A 21,803-nucleotide genomic window follows, 5' to 3' on the forward strand; every position below is an offset into this window, starting at 1 on the left:
TTAATGTCCTGTGAAATATACATATAATATTACTACTACACCACAGGCAGGCTTGTCATGACTTTGTTTTTCTAACAGAAAAAAAGAGTAAACGAATTAAGGTTCTCTAACTCATCCATTTAACACTTGAAGCATTGGTGGCAATGACATGTTTACATTTCTTGGTCCATTAGCGCAAGAGTTACGAGCTAGACGGACATTCATCAAAAGGGTCTGGTGCAGTACTTTTTACACTGATATAATACACACTGTCCACAAGCTAAATAGTGATAAATTGGAAAGATTAGCTTCAAGTGTTTGCTTACTGTCTGATCAAAATGAGCCTTGGCAAAGAATCTCAGTTCGGTTCTACTTGCGTTCATAACAAATGGCGCATCCTGCCCCCGGGGAGCTTTTTGAACTCAGATAAGATGCATTTTGTTTCCCTAATACTATCCTCGCTTAGTGTAACGCCCAAGACATCTGTTTAACCTGATTATTAAAGCAGACGTTTTTTCACGTGTTTTAAGTTTGTTCCACTTGTGTGGACTGTTCAGGATTGTTTATCAAAAAGAGCACACGCTGTGAAAGAAGCTATTCATAGAAAGGATGCTCACGGTAGCACACAGATGGTTGTGTGTTTTATTCTTGATAATGTCAGGTAGCAATAGTGCAGACAGGTGCTGAATAAGGAGTACGCTCATATAGATGAAAAAGACTCCACAGCTTTCATTTGGGTCACATCAACAACTCTAGTTTAGTTAAAACCAATGGAAAATATGCATTATGTAAGCACACCATTTTAAAACCATCCCACAACTTGTTTACTTCTAAATATTCTCAAGAGTTAAGTGTCCTTGTTTATATCCAAAACCCAAATGACTTTAAAACAATGTTCTTCTGGCACCACAGTATGCAAACCACAGTCATTTGTTTATTTCTCATGGTGCTTTTCCTCATGAGGCTTGTGGGGGTTCTGGAGCCTATTCTAGCTAACTACAGGTAGTAGGCAAGGCCCGCTCTCAGATAATCTCTGTCAAACCACATTCTTTCTCTATATTTACAGTCCCCACTTGGATTTAGACTGGTTTTACATCTGGCAGTAAGTTTAGATGCCTACCAATACATATAAACAAGTGGTAAGCTCATACACAATTTTTTTGTGCATGAAGAATCTCAAAATGATTCAGAATGGGGGAAAAAGTATGTATGAAGGCTTGGCAAATCTGTCGTGGTCAGGCAAAGAAGTTGCTTGGTGACAATGTGTAATCATCTAGGTCTAGGACAAGGGTGGGCAAACTATTCCACAAAGGGCCACAGTGGGTGCAGGTTTTTATTCCAACCCACAAAGAGGAAACCTTTCACCAATCTGGTGTGATACAATTGCAATCAGTGGACTGCAGTCAGGTGCTTCTTGTTTTCTGCAGAAATCTCATTGCTAAAGTATCTATGCTGGATCGGTTGGAACAAAAACCTGAACCTACAGCGGCCCTCAAGGACTGGTTTGCCCAACTCTGATCTAGGATAAACTGCAGCAACTCAATATTTTTATCCAAACAAAACAAAGCTTTTGAAATGTAGAAATTACAATATGACAACCAAGTGTCAACAAACTATGTTAAATGTCTATGTTTACGCTGCATTCATGATGGGAACCAGAAAAAATCCCAACAATCATCTTCAATGCTTAGAAAACATTTTCCACATTTTTTTCTTTCTAAGCTCTACTTGATGTAATGACATCCACTTCACCCTGAATTCCAAATGACTAAAACAGACTTATTTTTGGAATGTACAAAAATGTATAAAGAATGGATACCACGTCATCAGGCTAGGGGTTAGCCAACAATCTAAATGAAGACTACACAACCTTATAATGGTGAGTTATTGCAGTTGTATGCTAATTGACACACATACCTGGCAATCCATTGAAACAGTCTCTTGTGTGGCTATCGTTGTCTCTTCCTCTGCATTTCTCTTAAGATTTTTTCTTGTTGAACATCTTTCCCTTCTGTTCTGGTAAAACTGTGAGCTTATTCTGCAATAGAAATTGTCATTTGATCATTTTCTCGTATGTTGCGCCACAAAAAAGGATGTTTTTCCCAGTAATTTCAGGTTTTGCATACATTACCTGCTGCCCTGATCAGGCAACTCCAAATACCAATTTAGTGGTAATCACTAAAGCAGTCAATATGGCCCACAGATGTTAGTTGGAAGGGTCATTTCTGTTGATGTATTAAGTTCAAGGTGCTGACCCAAGAGTTATTCATGATCTTCTGGGAATTCCGGGAAACTGGCGAGCATTTAACAGCCTGGAAAATTTCAAGGTGCTCACATATTAGTTGTAGTACACATTGGGCCAAGTGTTTGCCGATTTAACTCATTTGCAAGCAGATTTTAGCACATTTGTGATCCCATTCAGTCAGGCAGCCATTAGGATGAATGTCTTTTGCCGTCAAAGATAAGGCTTAAAAAATACAATGTAACTGGTATGAAAAATGGTCAATGTGGTGATGTCAAGAATTGATGTCCAACAATTATTCTACCAAAAGTGTCTGGAGGCCTCTGATAAATTAGGGTAAATATTGACGGATTAACGCACTGAAGCTATTACCAATTTATCTCCACCAACAGTGTGGAAGTCCCAATAACAGTCGGTCATTTGTTCAAGGAACAGCTACTGCAGGGAGATAAGCTATTGGGTTGAGGTGGGGGTAACGGGAGGTGTCAAACATGACTAACAAAAATTCAAATGATACGAGACCTGTGGCTCCCACCATACCCATGCGCTGGTGTCTCATTTCTGTTATTGGAGAGATTTTTCAAGGAGGGTGTCCAATGTGGTTAAGTATATACTTTTTACTGAGTCTAATAAAGGCTGTGGCAAGTCTGACTTGGGTGTCTCCCTTCAGAATTTGCATGATGGATGCTGCCGATGACTGGGTGGGACAGGTCACAGGATCTAATGGTTCCCAGAGGAATTTAATCAGCAAGTCTCTCAGTTTTGAGCGGAAAAAACTCAAGTTACTTGAAGGGAGGAAAAGCCTAAATTACATAGAGCAAAAAAATCTCAGGAAACATAATAAGCTTAATCAAGTATGATACATAAACTCTCATGTTGTAAGAACTTAGGTAAGGTGTGTGGCACCTTGATCAAACCACACATTTTAGTTTTTGACCACTTTTATGTTAGCTCATAAAAGTGACAAACTACATACATATGTAACACAGTAAAATGTAGCATTTTAAATAAGTGGTTGACATAAAATACAAGTAGAAACAAGAAAAAAAAACTGTTGTCTAAATGGAATAGCAATTACACTTGTTACAATTGCGCTGAAATCATTGTGTTTGACATAAGGAAATAGCTAAATTCACTTAGAGGCGTAAGAATTGTTCTTCTTAAAAATAACATGTAAACAAGTTCACAATATAAAGAAAAATCATGTACAACAAATAAAATTTGCAAATATTTTTCTCTACAGCTACAACTGCAATAGGTAGTCACAAAGAAAAACAAGTGTAAAATAGCGAATCCCCCGACACCTCTTATTTATGCCCTCACTTCTGTTGTTCAAGTCAAAAAATTCCCTAGACAATGAAAATGGCAAGGCCATTTGTCGAAGCGGTAGTTTTACCTGTTATGAATATCTCCTGCTGCACACAACAAAATATAATGTGTAAAAATAGAGATAGAAAAGCAATTTACTTCAACTAAACTCAATGAAAGGTCCATAAAAACAGAACTGAAACACACTCAATAAAATAGGTCTCCCAAATATCAGATTAAAAGGCTTTTTGTCAGCTTTTTTTTTACCCATGGGGATTCTTGCAAGATGGAGGCGCCTCTAAAAAATAAGGGTATGTTTGGCTATACATCCCTATTTCTGATTTAAAACATCTTTGGCCAACTTGCTTGACTTCTGCTAGATGCTTCTGTGAAGGGAGTGTTGTTGAGGTTAAAACTGCTTCTAAGTGGCTCAATACAATGAAGTTGAAGATGCAGATAGATTCTTCTCTATTTTCTCCTGAATAAACTAGATCTACATAGAATGTGTTGTTCAAATCAAGAGCAATCAAACTGTATGGATCACGAATGTTAAGTTGATACATTTTGTGCAAGTAAAGCATCCATTGATGCCGAGCAATGTCCAATTGATTCTATTTTGTCAAAATGAATTGCATGTCTAACTGCCTCAATGGCACTGAAACATAATTCACTGCCATAGCCCCCCACTTCTGTCAGCGGCAGAGCATGAATTAATCATGGTCCCTGCGAAAGGTGTTTGCCTATGTACACTGTGGCTGTCAGTGTGAGTTAAATCACCTGAAATGAGATGAGTCATTCCTTCCCATCACAATGAGGATCCTCAAAGGGTTCACAATCTTCTGTGGATCGCAACATATTCTTCCATATTGTCGTTTTTCGTTTAACGTGTATGAGATGGCACCGGAGGTCCTGATTGGAAAGCCAGCTGTCCCAAAAGCCCTTGTTTTGACAGCCCACTTTGGGATGTTTGCATATCCTTGTCTGTTTCTGGAACTAATCAGTCCTGACATGCTGCTATGAAATGGCCCAGTTGCAAAAAAGAAAAAGGGAGTTCAGACGGAGTCGTGCGCAGGTAGGTACCCACTGTCTTGGTATGTATACTGTTTTGCTAGTGTTTGGGGGTTTCTTCTTCAATTTACCCTTCAAAACTAGGAATATAACTTCAGGTGGCCCTTGGATGTATTTTCGCCGAGTCTACATATCCAGCGCAATTTCTGAGAACCAGTGACTGCGCACTGGCTTCTTACATAATGGTAACAGTGAGCCAGAAACCAAAGGTTCAAGGTTACTTCAAACCCTACCTCCTTTTAAGGCCCACGTCAAAAAAAATTCTCATACTGTAATGTTTTCAGCAATTTTAAACATGAACGAATCATCAAAATGACTTACCCCTACAATAAAATCTCTCAATGGCATCATTTCACTGGCAAACCTTTCACTATGCAACACATAGTAGTAGAATTTCTCCTTTTGTCCCTCTGCTACTTAAAAAAAATCAACAAGTACCCCAGAAGTCATATTTGCAACTCACCAGGTTAGATAACCCAAATACAATTTCCTTTCTAGACATAAAAAAACCCTTCAATAACGTGAAGAATCTCTACACAGCTAATTCTTCTCCTATCAAGCAATAACATGCCAATGTTATTGCCAAATTCATCCCCTGCTAAATTCTTCTCCGCATCGTGCGTCAGGTAAGCTCAAGAGAATGTATTGAGCACTGCTTCAGATTAGTGTACTGATAGTCCATCATGAAAAACCAAATCCGTAGTTGATAACACCAGTCAGCTGAAAAAAAAGGCCTGAGTTTTAACTTTTGCTTGAACTTTGACTGCTGCATATTTTCAATAACTGCAAAAGCACTGCTAAAGTTATTATTTTTACAGAAAAAGTCCGTTTTAAGGTTATATACACTTCACTTACCAGGGAATTTGTGTCTCACCACTTCTTTCGATGGTCAAACATGCAAAATTTCTTTTTGAGGGATATTGAGAGAATTTATTTTTGATATATTCTAATTACTAAAATAAAAAAAACATCAATTGGTATCTGTTGGAATAAGCAGTGATGTGGTTGAAAGTAAACAAGTTGATTAACACTGGGTCCAGCAAACAACATTTTTAATTGTTGAAGCAGAATTATGGGCGCAATAATGAATTGAGGCACTTATTTGATGGAAGGTCAAAATGAGTGAAAATACAATAACATTTGTCTGTTAAATGCCAACCATGTGCTCCTTCAAAAATGTAATTCCTCATTTGGTGTTGTGCAATGGTAGTGATGGATCTTGCTTTGAGAACAACCAAAACATTACACCAACCCTGTTTCATTTGTCAGCATGAAAACAGAAACATAAGATCAGCATCATTCATTCCTCATCATTTTTCATCAAGCGAGTCCTGTTTTGGTTTGAGCATCCGAATCATGTAAGCATCTGGGCTCATTCGTCACCTGCCTGCGCATTTGTACTGGGAAATTTCAGCTATAAGTCAACACACATTGTTTTAATCTAGAATGCAACCGCCACTGGACAGTATGAGCAGCTTCTGTGTATTCCACTACATGGAGTACAAGCAGCGCCACAAGGTCATACCTGGTTTACACTGTATGCCACATGTGGAAAGGCACTACCTTCATCATATGGAAACGTTTATGTCTTCTTTGATGCTCTAAGATCAAAGCAGAGGAGATCCATTACTGTTATTTTTATGGTATACTTTAACAAATTTGCAGGCCAGGCAGCCCTAAATGTAGTGTAAAAGCATTTTCACAGCTTGCAAGGTCACCCAATTAATTTTGAGGGGGGAAAAATGCCCCAAAACAAACAAACAAACAAATCTAATGCATGAAAGCATACATTTATTAGGGCGAGAAAAGCAACATTGTGGAAAATATCTAATCCGCACCATTTTTTTTACAAAAAAATGAGAGAAAGTGTACAAATCTCAATAATATATACATATAGAACAGCATTAAAAAATAAATCTATAATTTAGCTCTGCGAGAAATTGTTTCTGCAATAACGCAAAGCTTGAGATCCCTGAGTTGAGAAAATGTGGGACACTTGACTCAAGCAATTAGCAGACTTAGCTCAAAGCTGTACATGAGATTGAAACATGTTGTGACTACAGAATGTGAGCGGCTGGGAGGGAATGTGATTAGAAATGTACTAATCTTGTGCGAAATCAGCATAAACACGTCAAAATTCAGATGAGCACATTCAAAACGACACTATCACAAAACTGTACATCTATGGATTCAATGAATTTAAATCTGATATATATGTTCTTCCTTAAGTGAGGAAAACACAGTCCCGGCTGGTTCTGTTTATATGGTAACAATACAATAACTTACAATGAATGACGCTTTTCCACTGCACTTATTCCTGTAGGCTGCTGTGCACTGGAACCAGAAATTGTATTTTCAAAAATTAGTATCATGTTATACTGGCTTTTGACAAATAAAAATGGTCAAAATGAGATAACAGGCAATTTTTCAAGACTGTGTGGTTGATGTAAACACTGCACATTAAACGTAAAAGTGATTGCCCCCAAATGCACCTGGTACCATACAGTAGAAAAGTGTCATATTAGTCTAAGTGCTTGTAACTGATTACTAGCAATTGTGTACACTTTCTTCATTCACAGATGGTGCAGTTTCACTTCATTTACCTTGACAACAACAGGTGGAAGTTCAGTCCATGAACAACACTAACACATTACAAAAAAAGGAAAAAAAACAAACTGAGTGAAACCAACCAACAAATCATTATTTGCCAGACTACTTTTCCCTGTGGAAGTCCCAGTTTACAACACACAATTTGGGAATATATTAAGATTTATTTTATACAAACGCGCAAATTAGGTGAATCCAAGACAAAGATGATGATGAAAGCATCAAATTTGTCTTTGCATCCTTTAATGTTAAAGACATCATGGTTATAGATTTGTTTTTGGCTAATAATTCCTTCACTTATTAAATAAAAAAATCTTGTGACGTGTGGGAAGCGGTGTCAGCCAGACTCCCAGAGCAGTCCTTAAGTTGAGTACAACTTCCATGGGAAGGTCATTTGTTTTTCCATTTATAGCATCCTATTTTACGACTTGATTTCTATAGCAGTGCAGACTTGTACTGCTGTAAAAAGTCTTAACTATTTTTATCAGAAGGCGCAATAAATATCATATACTGTTTGTCCCACTCTTCCCTCTTTTAATTTAGTGATTGGCAACAGACATGTTTTCTTAGCATCGGTGCTGCAACAGCAAATAAATTAATCCCTTTTAAACCCGAAATCACAGTTATCGCATATATTGATGTTATATTTCTTGTGAAATTACATTTCAATTATTAGCTGTCAATGTTTTGGCTGGCATTCTTCAAACTTTTGTGTTTCAATGACCGATCAAATATCGCCCATATTAAAACACAATGGCGAACACCATTACACGCAGTCAAATTCATTCCCAATGTTGAAGGACAGAACCACATTCCCACCTTCATTTCAAGTGCATTAGTTAGTAAAATAGGAGCTACACTCAGGTTAAAACTCCAACATTTGTGTCAGGGGTCGAGGTATCAGCAGATACCACAAACCAGGAACTATCAAGCCCTTTCTGCTTTTGCAAACGCCCTCGAGGCCTTTCTTCTACATCAGTGAGATGAGCGAGCAAGCCATTCAAGAGCTCATGGGCTGGTGGTCTTCAAACCTTGTTTCTCCATAATGTTCCACAACTTACGCAAGTTGGACTGGGTGATGGCGTCATCTGGTTTGAGACGCAGCGCTCGGAGGTAATTGGCTTCAGCTTCTTGAAGTTTCCCATTGAGGTGAAGAATGGCTCCCAAGTTCATCAAGGCGGCGGGATACTAAAATACGGTGACAGAAGAGATGAAGAAACCAAGGTTATGTAGGCTCAATATGTGTTGCATTTAGATTTCTTTCCTGCCATTGAGAGAAAAAAAAGCCTTTTACCGCAAGGGAATTCACCAGTAGCGCCAGCACAATCACGTACTATTAGGTCTATAAGGAATCATATTTACAAAATTGCATGTGATTATTGTATAACCAACCCTTAACCTCAGAACTCCAAAGGCTACACCCTAACTGCATGGGCGCCGGGCAAAAACAAATATCACATTTATTTAAACATTAGTTTTACGTATCTTTACCTAAGAAGTGTAATACATACACATTTGAAATGCTCAACAAGCTAACATTGTAAAAAATAGTCATAAAACTGTATGGCTCGGCCTCTCTGGCAATCTTTTCCCATGTAGAGTTATACATGTTTTCTGGCCTGGAATCACAAACTTCAGGTCAAAAGTTTATAACACGCCCCTAAATCACTGCTGTTGCAAACTATAAATGGGTACCAAGTTTTTGGCAAGTGACTAAGTGATTGGAAATGTAAAATTGATTCTATCTGTGTCTGTTTTCTCAGGAGCAATTATTAATTCTCATTCATTTTCTCAACCACAACCGATTGTCCTTATTTCATATGGATTCTGTCAAAAACTTTGTTTTTGTTGGTCCCTATTCAAAGATACATTAAGTAACATGAAACACACTTGACAAAGCAATAACAATAAGTTGCAAAGCATATCAAGTCCTGAGTTAAACTCCCTCCTCAACTCACCGGTAAATCCTTTCAGCTAAGCTCAGCCAAAAATCTTCCACGCTCTGCTTCATTCATAAGATGTCTTTGATTTATAACCATCCTCCTGCATTTTTCCCCTTACCCTGCAGCAGCACACGCGGCAGTCAGCAAACGTCCCCCGTCAATAGGCAGTTTTTCCCCCCACTCATTTCCTGCAGCTCTGCAACCTCTCTGCTGCCTAATCCTCCCCCAAAAATTGTCTTATAGCAGCAAAGGCAGATCCAGATGGGCAGCACATTAGCCTGCCCAAGACAACAACGTGCTCATCGAAAGAATTGGTGTGAAATTAAATTTTGTTGGCTCAATAAGAATAAAAGAACCCTGTCATGATTTCTGTTCTGCTTTGCGAGAGGGAATGGCAAGACATTGGGACAAAATCCATCAAATGCAAGAGAAAAGAGAAGACTGTTTATACAATACACTTCTGCCCTTTGGGAAATCCACTAAACACCTGAAGAAGACATGGTCAGAGTAAAGACACACTGAACATTGAAGAAGATAGATTCACTCATTTACTTCCATTAAAAGTTTCTACCTAATGCTCCTAAAGTCCACTTAGAGATCCACAAATCGTCCGGCAGTCATTTAGGATGTATTAAACTTTGCTATCTCTATAAAACATTGTGTTGCATTATAGCTAATCGTTATAGTTTATTGCAAACCTATTTTCCTGCCGCCATGAACAGAATCTTACTTAAACGTCTGAGTTTAAAATCCACAGTAGACCTATTCTAAATCTGTCAAGGTCTTATTACCATGACTGCTTGCCATCATTACCTGGCTGTCTTTTGAAGCTGGTGAGAAGCCAAAGGACCATCAGGCTTACCAGCATTCTAAAATCCTCAGAGATACAATGATAATGGAGGCACAATGGGCCATATTATGCTTGAGATGACTGATGATACACAAGTCTGTAATAACCCACCATCCCCTATGATGGTGATAACGATTAGCATAAGTTTGTACTCACATTGGGTCTCAAGATTGCAGCTTGGCCGTAATACTTCTCAGCTGCTCCATTCAGGCTGGCTTGTCTAAAAAGGGAAAAGAGAAAACTGCAGTCATTCTTCATCTTTATGACTCCCATTTTCCAAGGAGGCCTTCAACCTGCGGTGTTGACGGTTGCAAGGGGGTTACAGAGAAAATAATGCAGGGGACAACATGAGGGATGAATACAGTCGGTCCATTTGGCTCCATGTTTCTAATTTGATAGTGTATTTCCATCTGATTAGAATTTTTCTTAGATAACATCTTATCCGTGCTGTACAGCGCACATAATTTTTTTTTTTTTTTTTTGCAAATTAAGTCTTGGGGTCAGGACTCAAAGCAACGTGCAGTACCAGTTGCTACAAAATGTGATGGTAACATTTCAAATTAATACAATTTTTTAGCTTTTAACTTTCTTGTTATCTGTTTACATTTAATGTCAACGCAATTCATCTCAATTCGCAATTCTCTGCGAAAACCCAACTCCCTGCATTTCACCGATGTTAACAATTGGCACTTTGAAACTGGCTATTTTTAACAAAGTCAAGGACAGTGGGGCGCTGGTGACTGCTGGTAGAGCCCTTCTTCCCTGGTGATCAAAGGAGGTCGCCTTTCATGTTGGCTGTTGTGGTCAATTACAAGTTCAATGGCTTTATAATATTTCAGGTAAAAGGGCATTTTAACAAAAAGCAGGTTTCCATTGACACCCTCAAAAACTTAACAGCAATATTCGTTCACAGGGTCCTGAGAGGCATCGTGTAATAGGTCGTGGCTCCCAAACTCTTATTGCACCATACAAAATTAATCAAAGGATACCTTGCATTGAATGCTAACTGGTAGTAACGATACAACAAGGTAGTTTTTGTTTTGACCTAAAAAATCATGTAGTTCGAAGATCAATTTATATACAGGCAGACAGAGATGCCAGAGATTATTCTAAATGAATAAGTTTTATATTTAACCACAACCAAATAATTTTTTTGTAGGGAACAGATTAAAAAAAAGAAAACAGATTTCTACTTCAACCCATTGCTCCGTTTGGCAGACTATTAAAACAGCTTTTAAGGCAATAGGGAACCTTATAACCACTGCCAATCCGCTGTGAAGAACGGAATGTATGAGACTGTTTGAAAAAACCCCACAAACAATTACTCTTTAGACATACGAAGTTAGTATGAAAAAATAAGGAGACAAATTAAATACTGAATAAATGATTGTATGTAAACATCTTGTTTCGCAGACGGTTTATATCCTCACAATGGATATAAATCACTGGACAAACTAACTGGATGAACTAATTGGCTTTGGACTAAAGAAAATATGTATCCCTACCTTTTGAGGATGTTTTATTTTCTTCAATTCGCCATTCAACTAAAAATATATCTGCTCTCATTAGAAAGATCCTAGTCTGTAGGTTTCCAAGTCTGACACACTTATATTGTGTGCAAACTAAGACAAGGTTCTCAATTTATGAAAATTGTTTAGAGTGAGACAGAGTGTGTCGGTGATGGGTATGAAAAACGCTCAATATGTAAGTGTTAAAAACCCTCCGGAGACCAAGCTAAACTACTGCCTGCTTTGATTTCTATTGCTGTCAGCGGCAACAAATGTGTTAAGATACATACAGTATAAACAATTTAAAATCAAATTTCTCATAGTGGAGTTCAGGCATGTCAAGCAAAGTGTAAATTTATTGCTTTAGAGCTATATCCAGTGAAGTTGTTTTACTCGGCTTAGTCAAACATTGGATAATATATTATATCATATGATTAATGTGCCTTCCATGTTTGGAATTTCCACCTAAATCATTTTGTTTTGCTTGTACGTATTAAAAAAAAAAAAACCCTGACAGTCACCAAACACTTAATTGTTCAGAGCCCTCATCTTAACATTACACTTTTATTTAGAATTTTGAGCCTGGTCCTGCAAAGCAGAAGTGGCAAGGGAAAGCGAGAATATGCATAGAAAAATATACAGCTGAAAAGCTCAGAGGCTCAGCTAGTACACTGCAACCACAGAAGACGATTAAAAAAGTGCAGTCTAGGCAATCGTAGAAACCAGGCAGACATGCATACGTCACTCTACTTAACACAGCCTCCACTTCCAACTGAAGGAATGGACTGTATATACAGTTGAGGGAACCACGCACCTGAGCATATGAGCAGCACTGAAGACCACATCAAACTCGCCGCTGTCAAGCCGTGCTGCCTTCTGTGCCATCTCTGCTGCTTCCAGCAACCGCGATTCTTCCAACAAAAACTGACCTGGAAGCCCAACAGAGAACAGCACTTCATTGTAAAATTACAGATGGGAATTCCTAGGAAAAATATTACCGACAAAGTGGTGCTCAAGTGAGGGAACCTTGACAGGCTTAAATTCTATGTCTATTTTTTATATATATTCTGTCAAATAGACTAACAACAATCAAGAAAATCCTCATTTGTTCAGATTAATTAACTGTGGAATACAGACTATACACTGTAAAAAGAAATACAGCTTGACTGAAGTTATTGTACTGGAAGGACTTAGAGGGAATGAATCACCCTGTAAACCTTTATGTAGAGGTGAATAACCCTGTAAATCTTTTTTGCCAAATAATCAACTGAGAATTTATTTGAAGGATCCTAAACCAGCAAAATCTACATTTCACTACTGTTCCGCATTACATGATTCAAATTGAGCCCGGGATTAAAAATTGACATCTGCAACGGTTGCATACTTGCTGAAACCTTGCTAACCTTTGGAGGAGATGAGGAATATTTGGGCTGAATTTCTTATAGGATATATTCTAAAGCATTTAATAATTATAATTGTAATGCATTCAGGTACATAACAGGAAAAGTGAGTTTTAAGTGAGAGAGACGGCGATCACTACCAAGGTCAGACAAATTCATATCTAAAAAAAAAGTGGCATGGGTCTTTTAAGAGTGGATAGCTCTAAAGCTTTTGTACACAGGCCAGGTTTTAAAATGCATGCTTTTTACAAACACACTGGCTTTCTGCCTAAAATGACAAAGGCAGAATGCACTACATGTGTGCTACTTGGAAAATAAGGATGGGATCAAGATAAATTCAAATAAAGTTGTGGAAACAAATGACTACTTACCATAATGCATGTAACAGTTGCCCTTTGTGGGATCTAGCTGGATGGCCTTCAAGAAGTACTTCTCTGCTTCTGATTTCTGCCCCTGAGACAGATTAAGCACTGTGTCATTATTGCTGTTTCAATTGCTATTGAGTCCAATAATACCACAGCCAACTCAACAGTCAAAATATCATTGTGTATTCCCAACGTGTCTCCCTAAGCCGCAGCCTCACTTTAACAATAAATCTTTAAAAATGCACATCCACTGTTGCTGTTTCTCTAGGCTCATGTGTCAAATCTCAACATACAATATTCTACGTGTGGTCACTCTTGAGGTAAGCAACCAAAGAGTTCATTTATTATATACTTTGATCAGTGCAAATAACACTTGCAGAATTTAACCACAGATTGCTGGCGTGTATCTGAACTTCTGGGTTGGGCAATGGAAAGTGGGTACTAAGAAAATGAACTCTGCCTTCAGGAATTTGAAGGAATCTTCAGGAGGCTTAACAAAAACAGTTTTCAGAATTCAGAATATCCATGAACTGTATTCCTATGGTAGCTCAATAGTCAGCAGCGTGCAGAAAAGTCCTTTCCATGCCTTGTGGTAATGTTTTGAACTTCTCTGTACATATTTTTCTTCGAAAAAACCAATATTAACTACTGTTCTCAGTTAGGATTAAATTATAAAATTCATGTAAATATTGGGAACACAAACGTGCAAAGCACATGTGCCAGTGTCGCTTCAAATTAACAGGATGCAATTACAAACAAAAGCCACTGTAAAGACCATTGCGACTTTGAAATTTCAATCAAAGTTAACAAAGAAATGCAGTAGGCCAATAGGAGTAGAAGCTGGGACATGAAAATGTGTGAGATCATTCAGGCACCAGATGACATCTGATCAAACAAACCACAAAAAGCAACCATCCATAATAGCTGGGTTTAAAAAGAATAAGGCAGTCATAATTAGACTGAAAGGACAATAAGCCTAGCCTGAATATGGCATTTACAAAGTCCTTATGCACTTTATATAGAGCACTTTATTTTGGCACCATCCAATCAAGGATTGGTATTAATGGCAGTAAAGTTTTTAGTGAACAGCAGATTCCAAGAATTGTGGCAATGTAAATATACAAATGTGGCGAGTTCCCGTTACAGAAAAATCAAGCCAGAGCAGATTGTACTCAGTGTATGGCTATGTCTGGGAGTCAATTTACGGTTCCATTTGTAAAATGGTCATCTCTGTGTAGTTTCATTTTGACTTTTGACAAGTTGATGATTTTATAATGACAGAGGCATGTGTGTGTGTATTTGCTCAATCCCAGAATAAAGCTTTCACTCTCACAAACTGAAGTTGATGGAAGATGTGGCTTCTGACACTACCTGATATAATTTATCAGATGGAACTCGTTAAATAAAAAAAAAATCTATAGTGTGTATATGGTGGTGTTGCCCAAAACATTAAAAAGTATCAAATTATTGACACCGAAATGTTGCATACGGATAGAATATTTGATTGTAAAAGCATTTATACTCAAACCATGTGGTCGCCGCTGCTGTTTCAATCATTTATTCAATTTTTGTACTACAACAGGACAACAGAAATTTATTGTCATGAGCATGAATAGATTTTGTAGTATTCCAGATAGTAGTAGTAAAGTCTACCATTTCCTTTTGTTCATACGCTTTCTAGCCATATCTCTCCTTACATCAAGTTTTCCAACTATGGAGAGGCACAATTCATTTATCATCCGTGCCGCGTATCCTTGGAAGGGTTGCGGGATTGCTGGAGGCTTTCCCAATTGACTTCAGGTGAAAAACAGACTATAACCTAGATTGTCAGTCAGCCGAAGGGCAAACAGAAAGACAGACAACCATTCGCATTCAGATTCCTACCGCCACCGAGCGGTTGGCCGCACCTAAATGAGTCGGGTGGCGCAATGGTACATAAAATATCTAGAGTGCAATTTCAATAATGAATGATTTGTTTGTATCTTGATCAGTTTTTAATCCAATTTAACAAGATTCTATCATTTTGTAAGTGTGTAAAATTCCAAGATATTGGGACTTTAGGTGAACAGAATCTGGATCAGATATGATGCAGCTAAAACCAAAAATTACCGAGTTTCCATTTATTGCTTCTTTTTTACAATATGGCACCATCATCGTTTTTCATAGATTTGCTGCACTTAATGGTGGGTGCAAGACACCTCAAATCTCTGGATAATGTCAGAGAAACAGCACAGGGCTCCTTGGATGAAGCCTGACTTTTATTAACTGTTGGAGAAGAGAGTATATAGAGAGAAAAAAAACTGTTCTCTTGGTATTTTGACACACGTTCTAATCCCTAAGGTAAAGTGGAGGTGTGTGTGTTGTAGTGGTCAGGCCAAGGAGGTGCAATGATTAAATTACCTCTTCCTCTTTCTTCTCGACAAGCGATAGCTACAATTCAGTCTTCACTCTACCAACTCTGTACCTCACGTCTTCCCTTCAATCAACCCATAATGATCTGCCACCAAGTGTAATCTTGCAGACTCTTGGCTCTCTACCTCAACTACCCAGAGCACATCTGGAGCATTCTTATTGTTGGTAATTTTGCCACAGGAGGTTAAGCAAGTGACGGTGATAGATGGCCAGGCTGCTGGCATTGAATCACTCTCACAAGCACAAAGACTTTTAGATGTTTCATTAAGAACACACATGCCACATTGGTCAAGCCATAGTAATTACCTTTCCTTCAGTGTTGGCACTAATACAATCATACTAGTATTACAAACTTCAGTTTCAATCCATCATTGTCAAAATCTATCCAAATGAATCCCTTAAGGTTTGAACTGTCAACTCAACTCAATAACAGGTTCTTGAATAAAATGCAATTTTTGTCACATATACTGAGCATCTTTACAGCGTATGTCTGTTGCACTTTTTTGTTGTTCTCTGACTGTGTGAGAGGAAAAAAAACAACAATATTTTTTATAACAATCATAATAAAGGACAGTTGGACAAATAGTCAATTGAATTGAGATAAAAACTGAATACTTTTCAAATCTAGACCTCGAATTGATATAACACAATTAAAACTGACTTGCCATATTAGTGGGACCCACAACAAAATGATGACTTTAAGTGGATAAAATTCAATGCTTCTGCTTGAATACTTATTTTTCCACAGTAAATGGCAATGCGATCCTTGCAAAGTGACCACTTTGACAAAGTTCATAATTATAGAAAGACATAAAATTCAGGATGGCATTTGTATGGTAAATGAGGTTTAACAGTCAGGAGGTTTTTAGTCCTTCAGAAGAAATCCAGATGCACACTGGGGTCCAGCACACAATTATTTCCTTTCGCTAAGGAGTCAGACTGCTAAATCTATGACAGATTGGAAGTCCAGAGTCATTATAAGTACACAAGGGAAAAAGTGGAAAAATATGGCGCTGGATTCAACTTTGCAACTAATAGCTTACAATCTTTTGGCAAGACTTTCCATAAGATATAACAAAAAGACAACATGTTGTAAGAGAGCTCTACACAATTGCCAACGATAAGCATAGTTATGAACATACAAATTAGTTGATCAGTTTGCTTAGCCATTATCATGTAGTCATGATTTGTAGATGTGGATAAATAATGATTGAAGATGTAGAACAATGAAAGTTTTTTTTTAAATTAATTTCAGTCAAGGGAAATATTTTTCTAGGAAGCAGTGGCCAAACTGTCAGCAGAATCCCTCTGAGTGTATTGTGTTCAGCTATTTTTGCTTTTGACTTCACTCATGAGAAGCGCAATTTGTCATGATTTCTTTCATCGGTAACATAATCATTGCTTTAAAGGCCAAACCAAAGAGAGGCAGGAGTAGGCTTACTGTTGTCGCCAGGAGTTTTCCGTAGGTGAGGTGCGCAGGAATGTGGTCCGGCTTGGCTCGCAGGGACTCTCGGTACCAGTGTTCGGCTTCAGTCAGTTTGTTTAGTCTCATATAGGCCTCTCCTGTGAGAGAAAAGGAAGGGATCAGGTCAGAGTTCAATCTGTCAAAGGTTAGAAAATTACACATCTGCGGCTTGCACTACCATAGAGTGCCAGGATGAAAAAAGCAACCTCAGATGCAAAGAGATTAGATCTCTATTAATTTGGGCTGTAAATTGAACGCTAAATTTAAAACGCCACATTAACACTAAGACTCTGCTACCAAAAGTTTTGAGTTCTAGTGCGAATAGACTGTTTAGTGTTCGTTTGAGGAGCGTAATGCCAGACCATATTTGACGCCACCGCAACAGACATTCACACCTGAAAAAACAAAGACACTCGACCAAAGCCAATCGGGTGACGCCTGTATTATTGCAGGAATTGACAGCATTGTGTGGTAATTCTACACAACATGGTTCAGAATGCATTTAGGGAAATAGGTTTGGCGCATCTGCAGGTGTTAACACTTGAGTTGAGTTTTTGACACGGTTTGCATACGCAGCTGCTCAACTCTGATCCATTGTCAAACAATTTGAATTGGACTAAGACTTTAATTCGAACAGGATTACAAGTAATTCTTCCTTTGATAACGAAGTATGATAAGCAACAGGTGACACAGCAAATATTCCATACGTACACTTCTGGAATGAGCATTCACAGTTGGCATTATGCATGAATGAAGTAACACACTAGGATGAAAAGAATGACCTCATAAATATGCTTAACATTAATTTAAGATATCAACTCTATCCATCCATTTTCTAGACCAAATATCCCAAGACTAGCTGAATTATAAAGGTACAGTATACCAAGCGAGTAAAATTCCTTGGGTCACCAGAGAGCTGTGGAGTAGACCCAGCTCAGTGCATGAGATGAAAGGTCTGCTCATTGGCAACTGACATACAGCAGCACAGGAAACGAACTTAAAAACAGTTACGAGCAGGTGTGCCAGTTGTGCAAATTCAGCTCACAAGGGGACACTACACTATGTTCCTCAAAAAAGAAAAAAAAGAAAGATTTGTAGTCTCCCTTACTAAGCTGTTCCTTCATGGCAAATTGAGCTTTCATCAACATTTTGACATCGTCTCAGAAGCTCTTTCAAATTGCTTGTCACCAAGAAATCAGCAGTGCAGTGGCACGACAAAGTCTGGCTCACAGACGGATCAGTGTTGAGGCAGAAAAGCATGAGGCAGGAGAGAGAAGAAAAAAGGGAGCAGAAAAAGAAGCCGAGCGTGCAACAGCTGCTCTACAGCTGGACACTAACAAGACTGCTAACTGTGAAGGAAATAATATAATTTTTAGAGTACTTTTATTTAAATGTACCACTATCTATTATTTACATTACAACAAGCAGGTGTGCACGTCTTTCCTTCACAACTGTAAAATAAAACTTCTATGACATATCTCCATTGCATTTTTGAGGAAACTGAAACCAATTTGTCAACAAAAAAAAAGAACATATTGCAAGATAGTGACTAGAACACACATCATATCTTCCAGGATGTTGTGGCTAGAATTGTGTGTTGTGCATGGCATTCCAAGCATTCCAATTTCAATCAGTGCATAACTCTCTTTGACTCTTTATCTCCGCTTACTCAATATTCTATAATAGTCTAATATAGTCTAATGAGGCCTAATTTTCCTTTTTTTTCTTCAGTTTATTTGAAGTTGTTCTGTCATATTTTTTTATATTTGGAATTTTTATATTTAATACTTTTTGACTGTTTATTTGATTTTTTTTAAAATGTATTGGGCTTAAAACACTTTGAATGCAATTAATTACATTGAGAATTACTTTTTAAGTCGCAGTTGGGTCAATAGTGTGGGTCCGCTGTACTAGTGGATTTATCACCAACTGAAATCCTCCCTAATTTAACCTCTTAGCCTTGGTTCCACTGAGTGTTATTTCCTCTAAAGTGAAAAACAACAGCTGCCACCCTTTGGGAGTTGAAAGAAAAAGTAGTTCTTACCCATCATGTTGTAGAGGCTCTGCGGTGCAAATTGCCTTGGCATTTTTTGTATTGCTTGTTTAAAGACAGAGAGGGCCTCCTGTGAATGACACATAGAAGGAAAGAAGGTGTCGGAAGTTTGCTTTGACTGGAGCGCGGGTCGCTTTCAGTCAATTTAAAGCATGGAATTGGAGTTTGGTAGAGGCTGGTTGATAAAGAGCGGAGGAGGAAGGAATGGTCTGCTTGGTGTCACGGTTATTAGGATGACCGGAGTTTGCTTTCATATCCTGTGTATGAAAGCAGCGGATCACCTCAGAGTTCCCCACAAATTAAACGGTCAAAGGGTTTGGAAGCATTTTCTTGCTGGACCTAATGGAGTGGTCAAGAGGTCAGATTTCAGTCAGCTCTCTTTCTTCAAAGTGAAATGGAATCCTGCTTTAGACCCCTTTCAACCAGCAGCACCAGTGCTCCTGCACAGTGGTAATGTGCAGAAATGGAAAGATATCTCTGATAGTCTTTAGGGGTTTGGAAACAAAAGAAGTAGTTTAAAACAGTCTAAGGTTTAACTACTCGAAACATATCCTTCAACAGGTAATTACGGAAAATGTGCACAGAACACATTCCCTTAAGAGTTACTTTAAGCTGTTGTGTAAATTAGATTTTACCATCTGCAGGTAAAAGCAAATTCTTCCTTTGTTCTCCTTAAGAATGAACAAACTATACTATTTTTTTTTGTTCCTAACTCTTGAATGTTTGATAGCAACTCTTTTAAATGTTTTACTCTTAACAGTACAATGCAAACACTGATGAAGTGAAGTATTTGATCTTAGAATGAGTGTGTACCTTAGGTGTTTGGTTAGTGTAACTGCAAAAAGTAGTATTAAATCATCACCTCCTGTTGGCCTTGCTCGTGTAGCTGCTTCCCCAAGTTGTAAAGGCAGCTGGTGACTGAGCTCTTGTGGGCGTGAGGGTCTTTGAGGTTCTCATCTGGGATTTCAGCACAGGTCAGGAAGGTTCGCTTGGAATCATCCAGGCGACCCTGGTTCATCAGAATGATGCCTGTGTTCAAGTAGGCAGCTGTTGCAGGTGACAAAAGAGATAAAAAAAACTATTGATTGCATTATAAGGAGGAGGAAATAACTAACATTCTACTGTAACTCTCAACACATTGTGGTAGGATTATGAAGAATCAATAATTAAATGAAAATGTATTCATATATTCCGAGAGCTACTATGGGACCGCAATCAATATGCAGCTGGAGTAATAGGTTTCTGTCGACTGAAAGAAAATCCAATCAAGTCCGACTTCAGATGCATTCATTAGATTTGCCACATCTAACTGGAATTGTTACAACACTAAAATGTGTAGGTAATAAAACACCACGTTGTTATTTTGTCTCTGAATTTTAACATTTAGATTCTTATCTTTTAATCAAATAAAGTGAAGCACCCTCCGGTTGGCCATTATTGTAACTAAACAAAAAATATATATATTATAATTTCAAATAAGTAAGACCGTTTTTCTGCAATACTTCATCTCTTATTAAGCAGTAACTAGCAGAGTTAAGTAGAAAAGACAATAACAATCTTTTCATGGCATCTGCTGATCAGGATAATTAATTACCTTTGTTATCAACTAGCAGATGAGATAATTGCACACCGAATTGAAGTGTTCAAGGCCAACCATGATCGTGATTAGATCTTTAATTACATCAGGGGGAAAAGGGACAGACTTTCTATTTATCCATCATTGGCCAATGGCTAAAACAATGGGGAGCTGATTTATTCGGGTAAAACTGGGAGTCATTTATAATCATCACAAAGTGAGCCTGCCGAGCATCTAGCGGGAAATCAAATTTCAGGAAAACCAGTCAACAAATCCAAAATAAATCAAGCGCAGAAAAGAACTTCCTTACAGGATTAATCATGGATGACATCATGTGTTTTTGGCGTTGAATTGAAAGCACCAGCTGTAGGCCTGCTGCCCTTTGCCTCCTATTCCTACGGCCTCAAATAACCGCACTGTGTGTTCACTGTTGCCTGGACACAGTGTAGCCGCAACCACAAGAGCTGGAGATTGTCAATACCTATACTTACAGGCCAGAGTTGGCCGGCTTCCAATGGCCAGTTTATAGTAGTGAAGTGCCTCAGAGAACTTGTTGCTCTCCTGGAGCAGCAAACCGCTGCAATGGGAAAAAAAAGAGCAATAAATATTTTTTATTCTGTTGACATTCTTTTATCAACTCTTTATCCAGATTTTAACATATATTTGAGAGGGCTTTTCCATCGGTAATCGTAAAGAAAACAGCCAAACTCTACAGTAGTTGTGCAATTATTGGCTGGGTATTTTGTGTGATTCCCCCATGGTTGCAACACATCACTAGGAACTGTCAGATGAAGCACGCCACTGGGAATACACTGAGGCGGCAAGACAACTCTGATGGGAATAGAACTGTGATCAATGAATCTTGTAGGGGGGACTCGCCTCTATTTGATCGAGCTAAAACTGAGTCAATTGGTGGAGATGTGTTCGCAAGAGATTCACTACAACACTTGCAGAACTGCTACCTTTGCTATACATTTCATTGTATATTGTAGGAATACACATGCAGCATTACATCATCAATTTTGTT

The 21,803-nt window shown here is 38.2% G+C and overlaps 1 protein-coding gene across 1 annotated transcript in view; it reads right to left on the reverse strand.

Annotated features, from left to right (window-relative positions):
• Nucleotides 1-6,368: 6,368 nt before the first annotated feature.
• Nucleotides 6,369-21,803, reverse strand: part of LOC144192742 (protein O-mannosyl-transferase TMTC2-like) — a 49,165-nt gene continuing 33,730 nt past the window's right edge. Inside the window, exons 6-13 of the mRNA XM_077711631.1 lie at nt 21,268-21,353; nt 20,063-20,247; nt 19,192-19,270; nt 17,124-17,245; nt 13,277-13,358; nt 12,320-12,434; nt 10,154-10,217; nt 6,369-8,392 (exon numbers count right to left, since the gene is read on the reverse strand). Of these exons, the coding sequence (XP_077567757.1) occupies nt 8,213-8,392; nt 10,154-10,217; nt 12,320-12,434; nt 13,277-13,358; nt 17,124-17,245; nt 19,192-19,270; nt 20,063-20,247; nt 21,268-21,353 (913 nt within the window). The 3' untranslated portion in view covers nt 6,369-8,212. The remainder of the gene's footprint in view (nt 8,393-10,153; nt 10,218-12,319; nt 12,435-13,276; nt 13,359-17,123; nt 17,246-19,191; nt 19,271-20,062; nt 20,248-21,267; nt 21,354-21,803) is intronic.

Source organism: Stigmatopora nigra, chromosome 2, assembly GCF_051989575.1.
Source record: "Stigmatopora nigra isolate UIUO_SnigA chromosome 2, RoL_Snig_1.1, whole genome shotgun sequence".
NCBI classification, from domain to species: Eukaryota; Metazoa; Chordata; class Actinopteri; order Syngnathiformes; family Syngnathidae; genus Stigmatopora; species Stigmatopora nigra.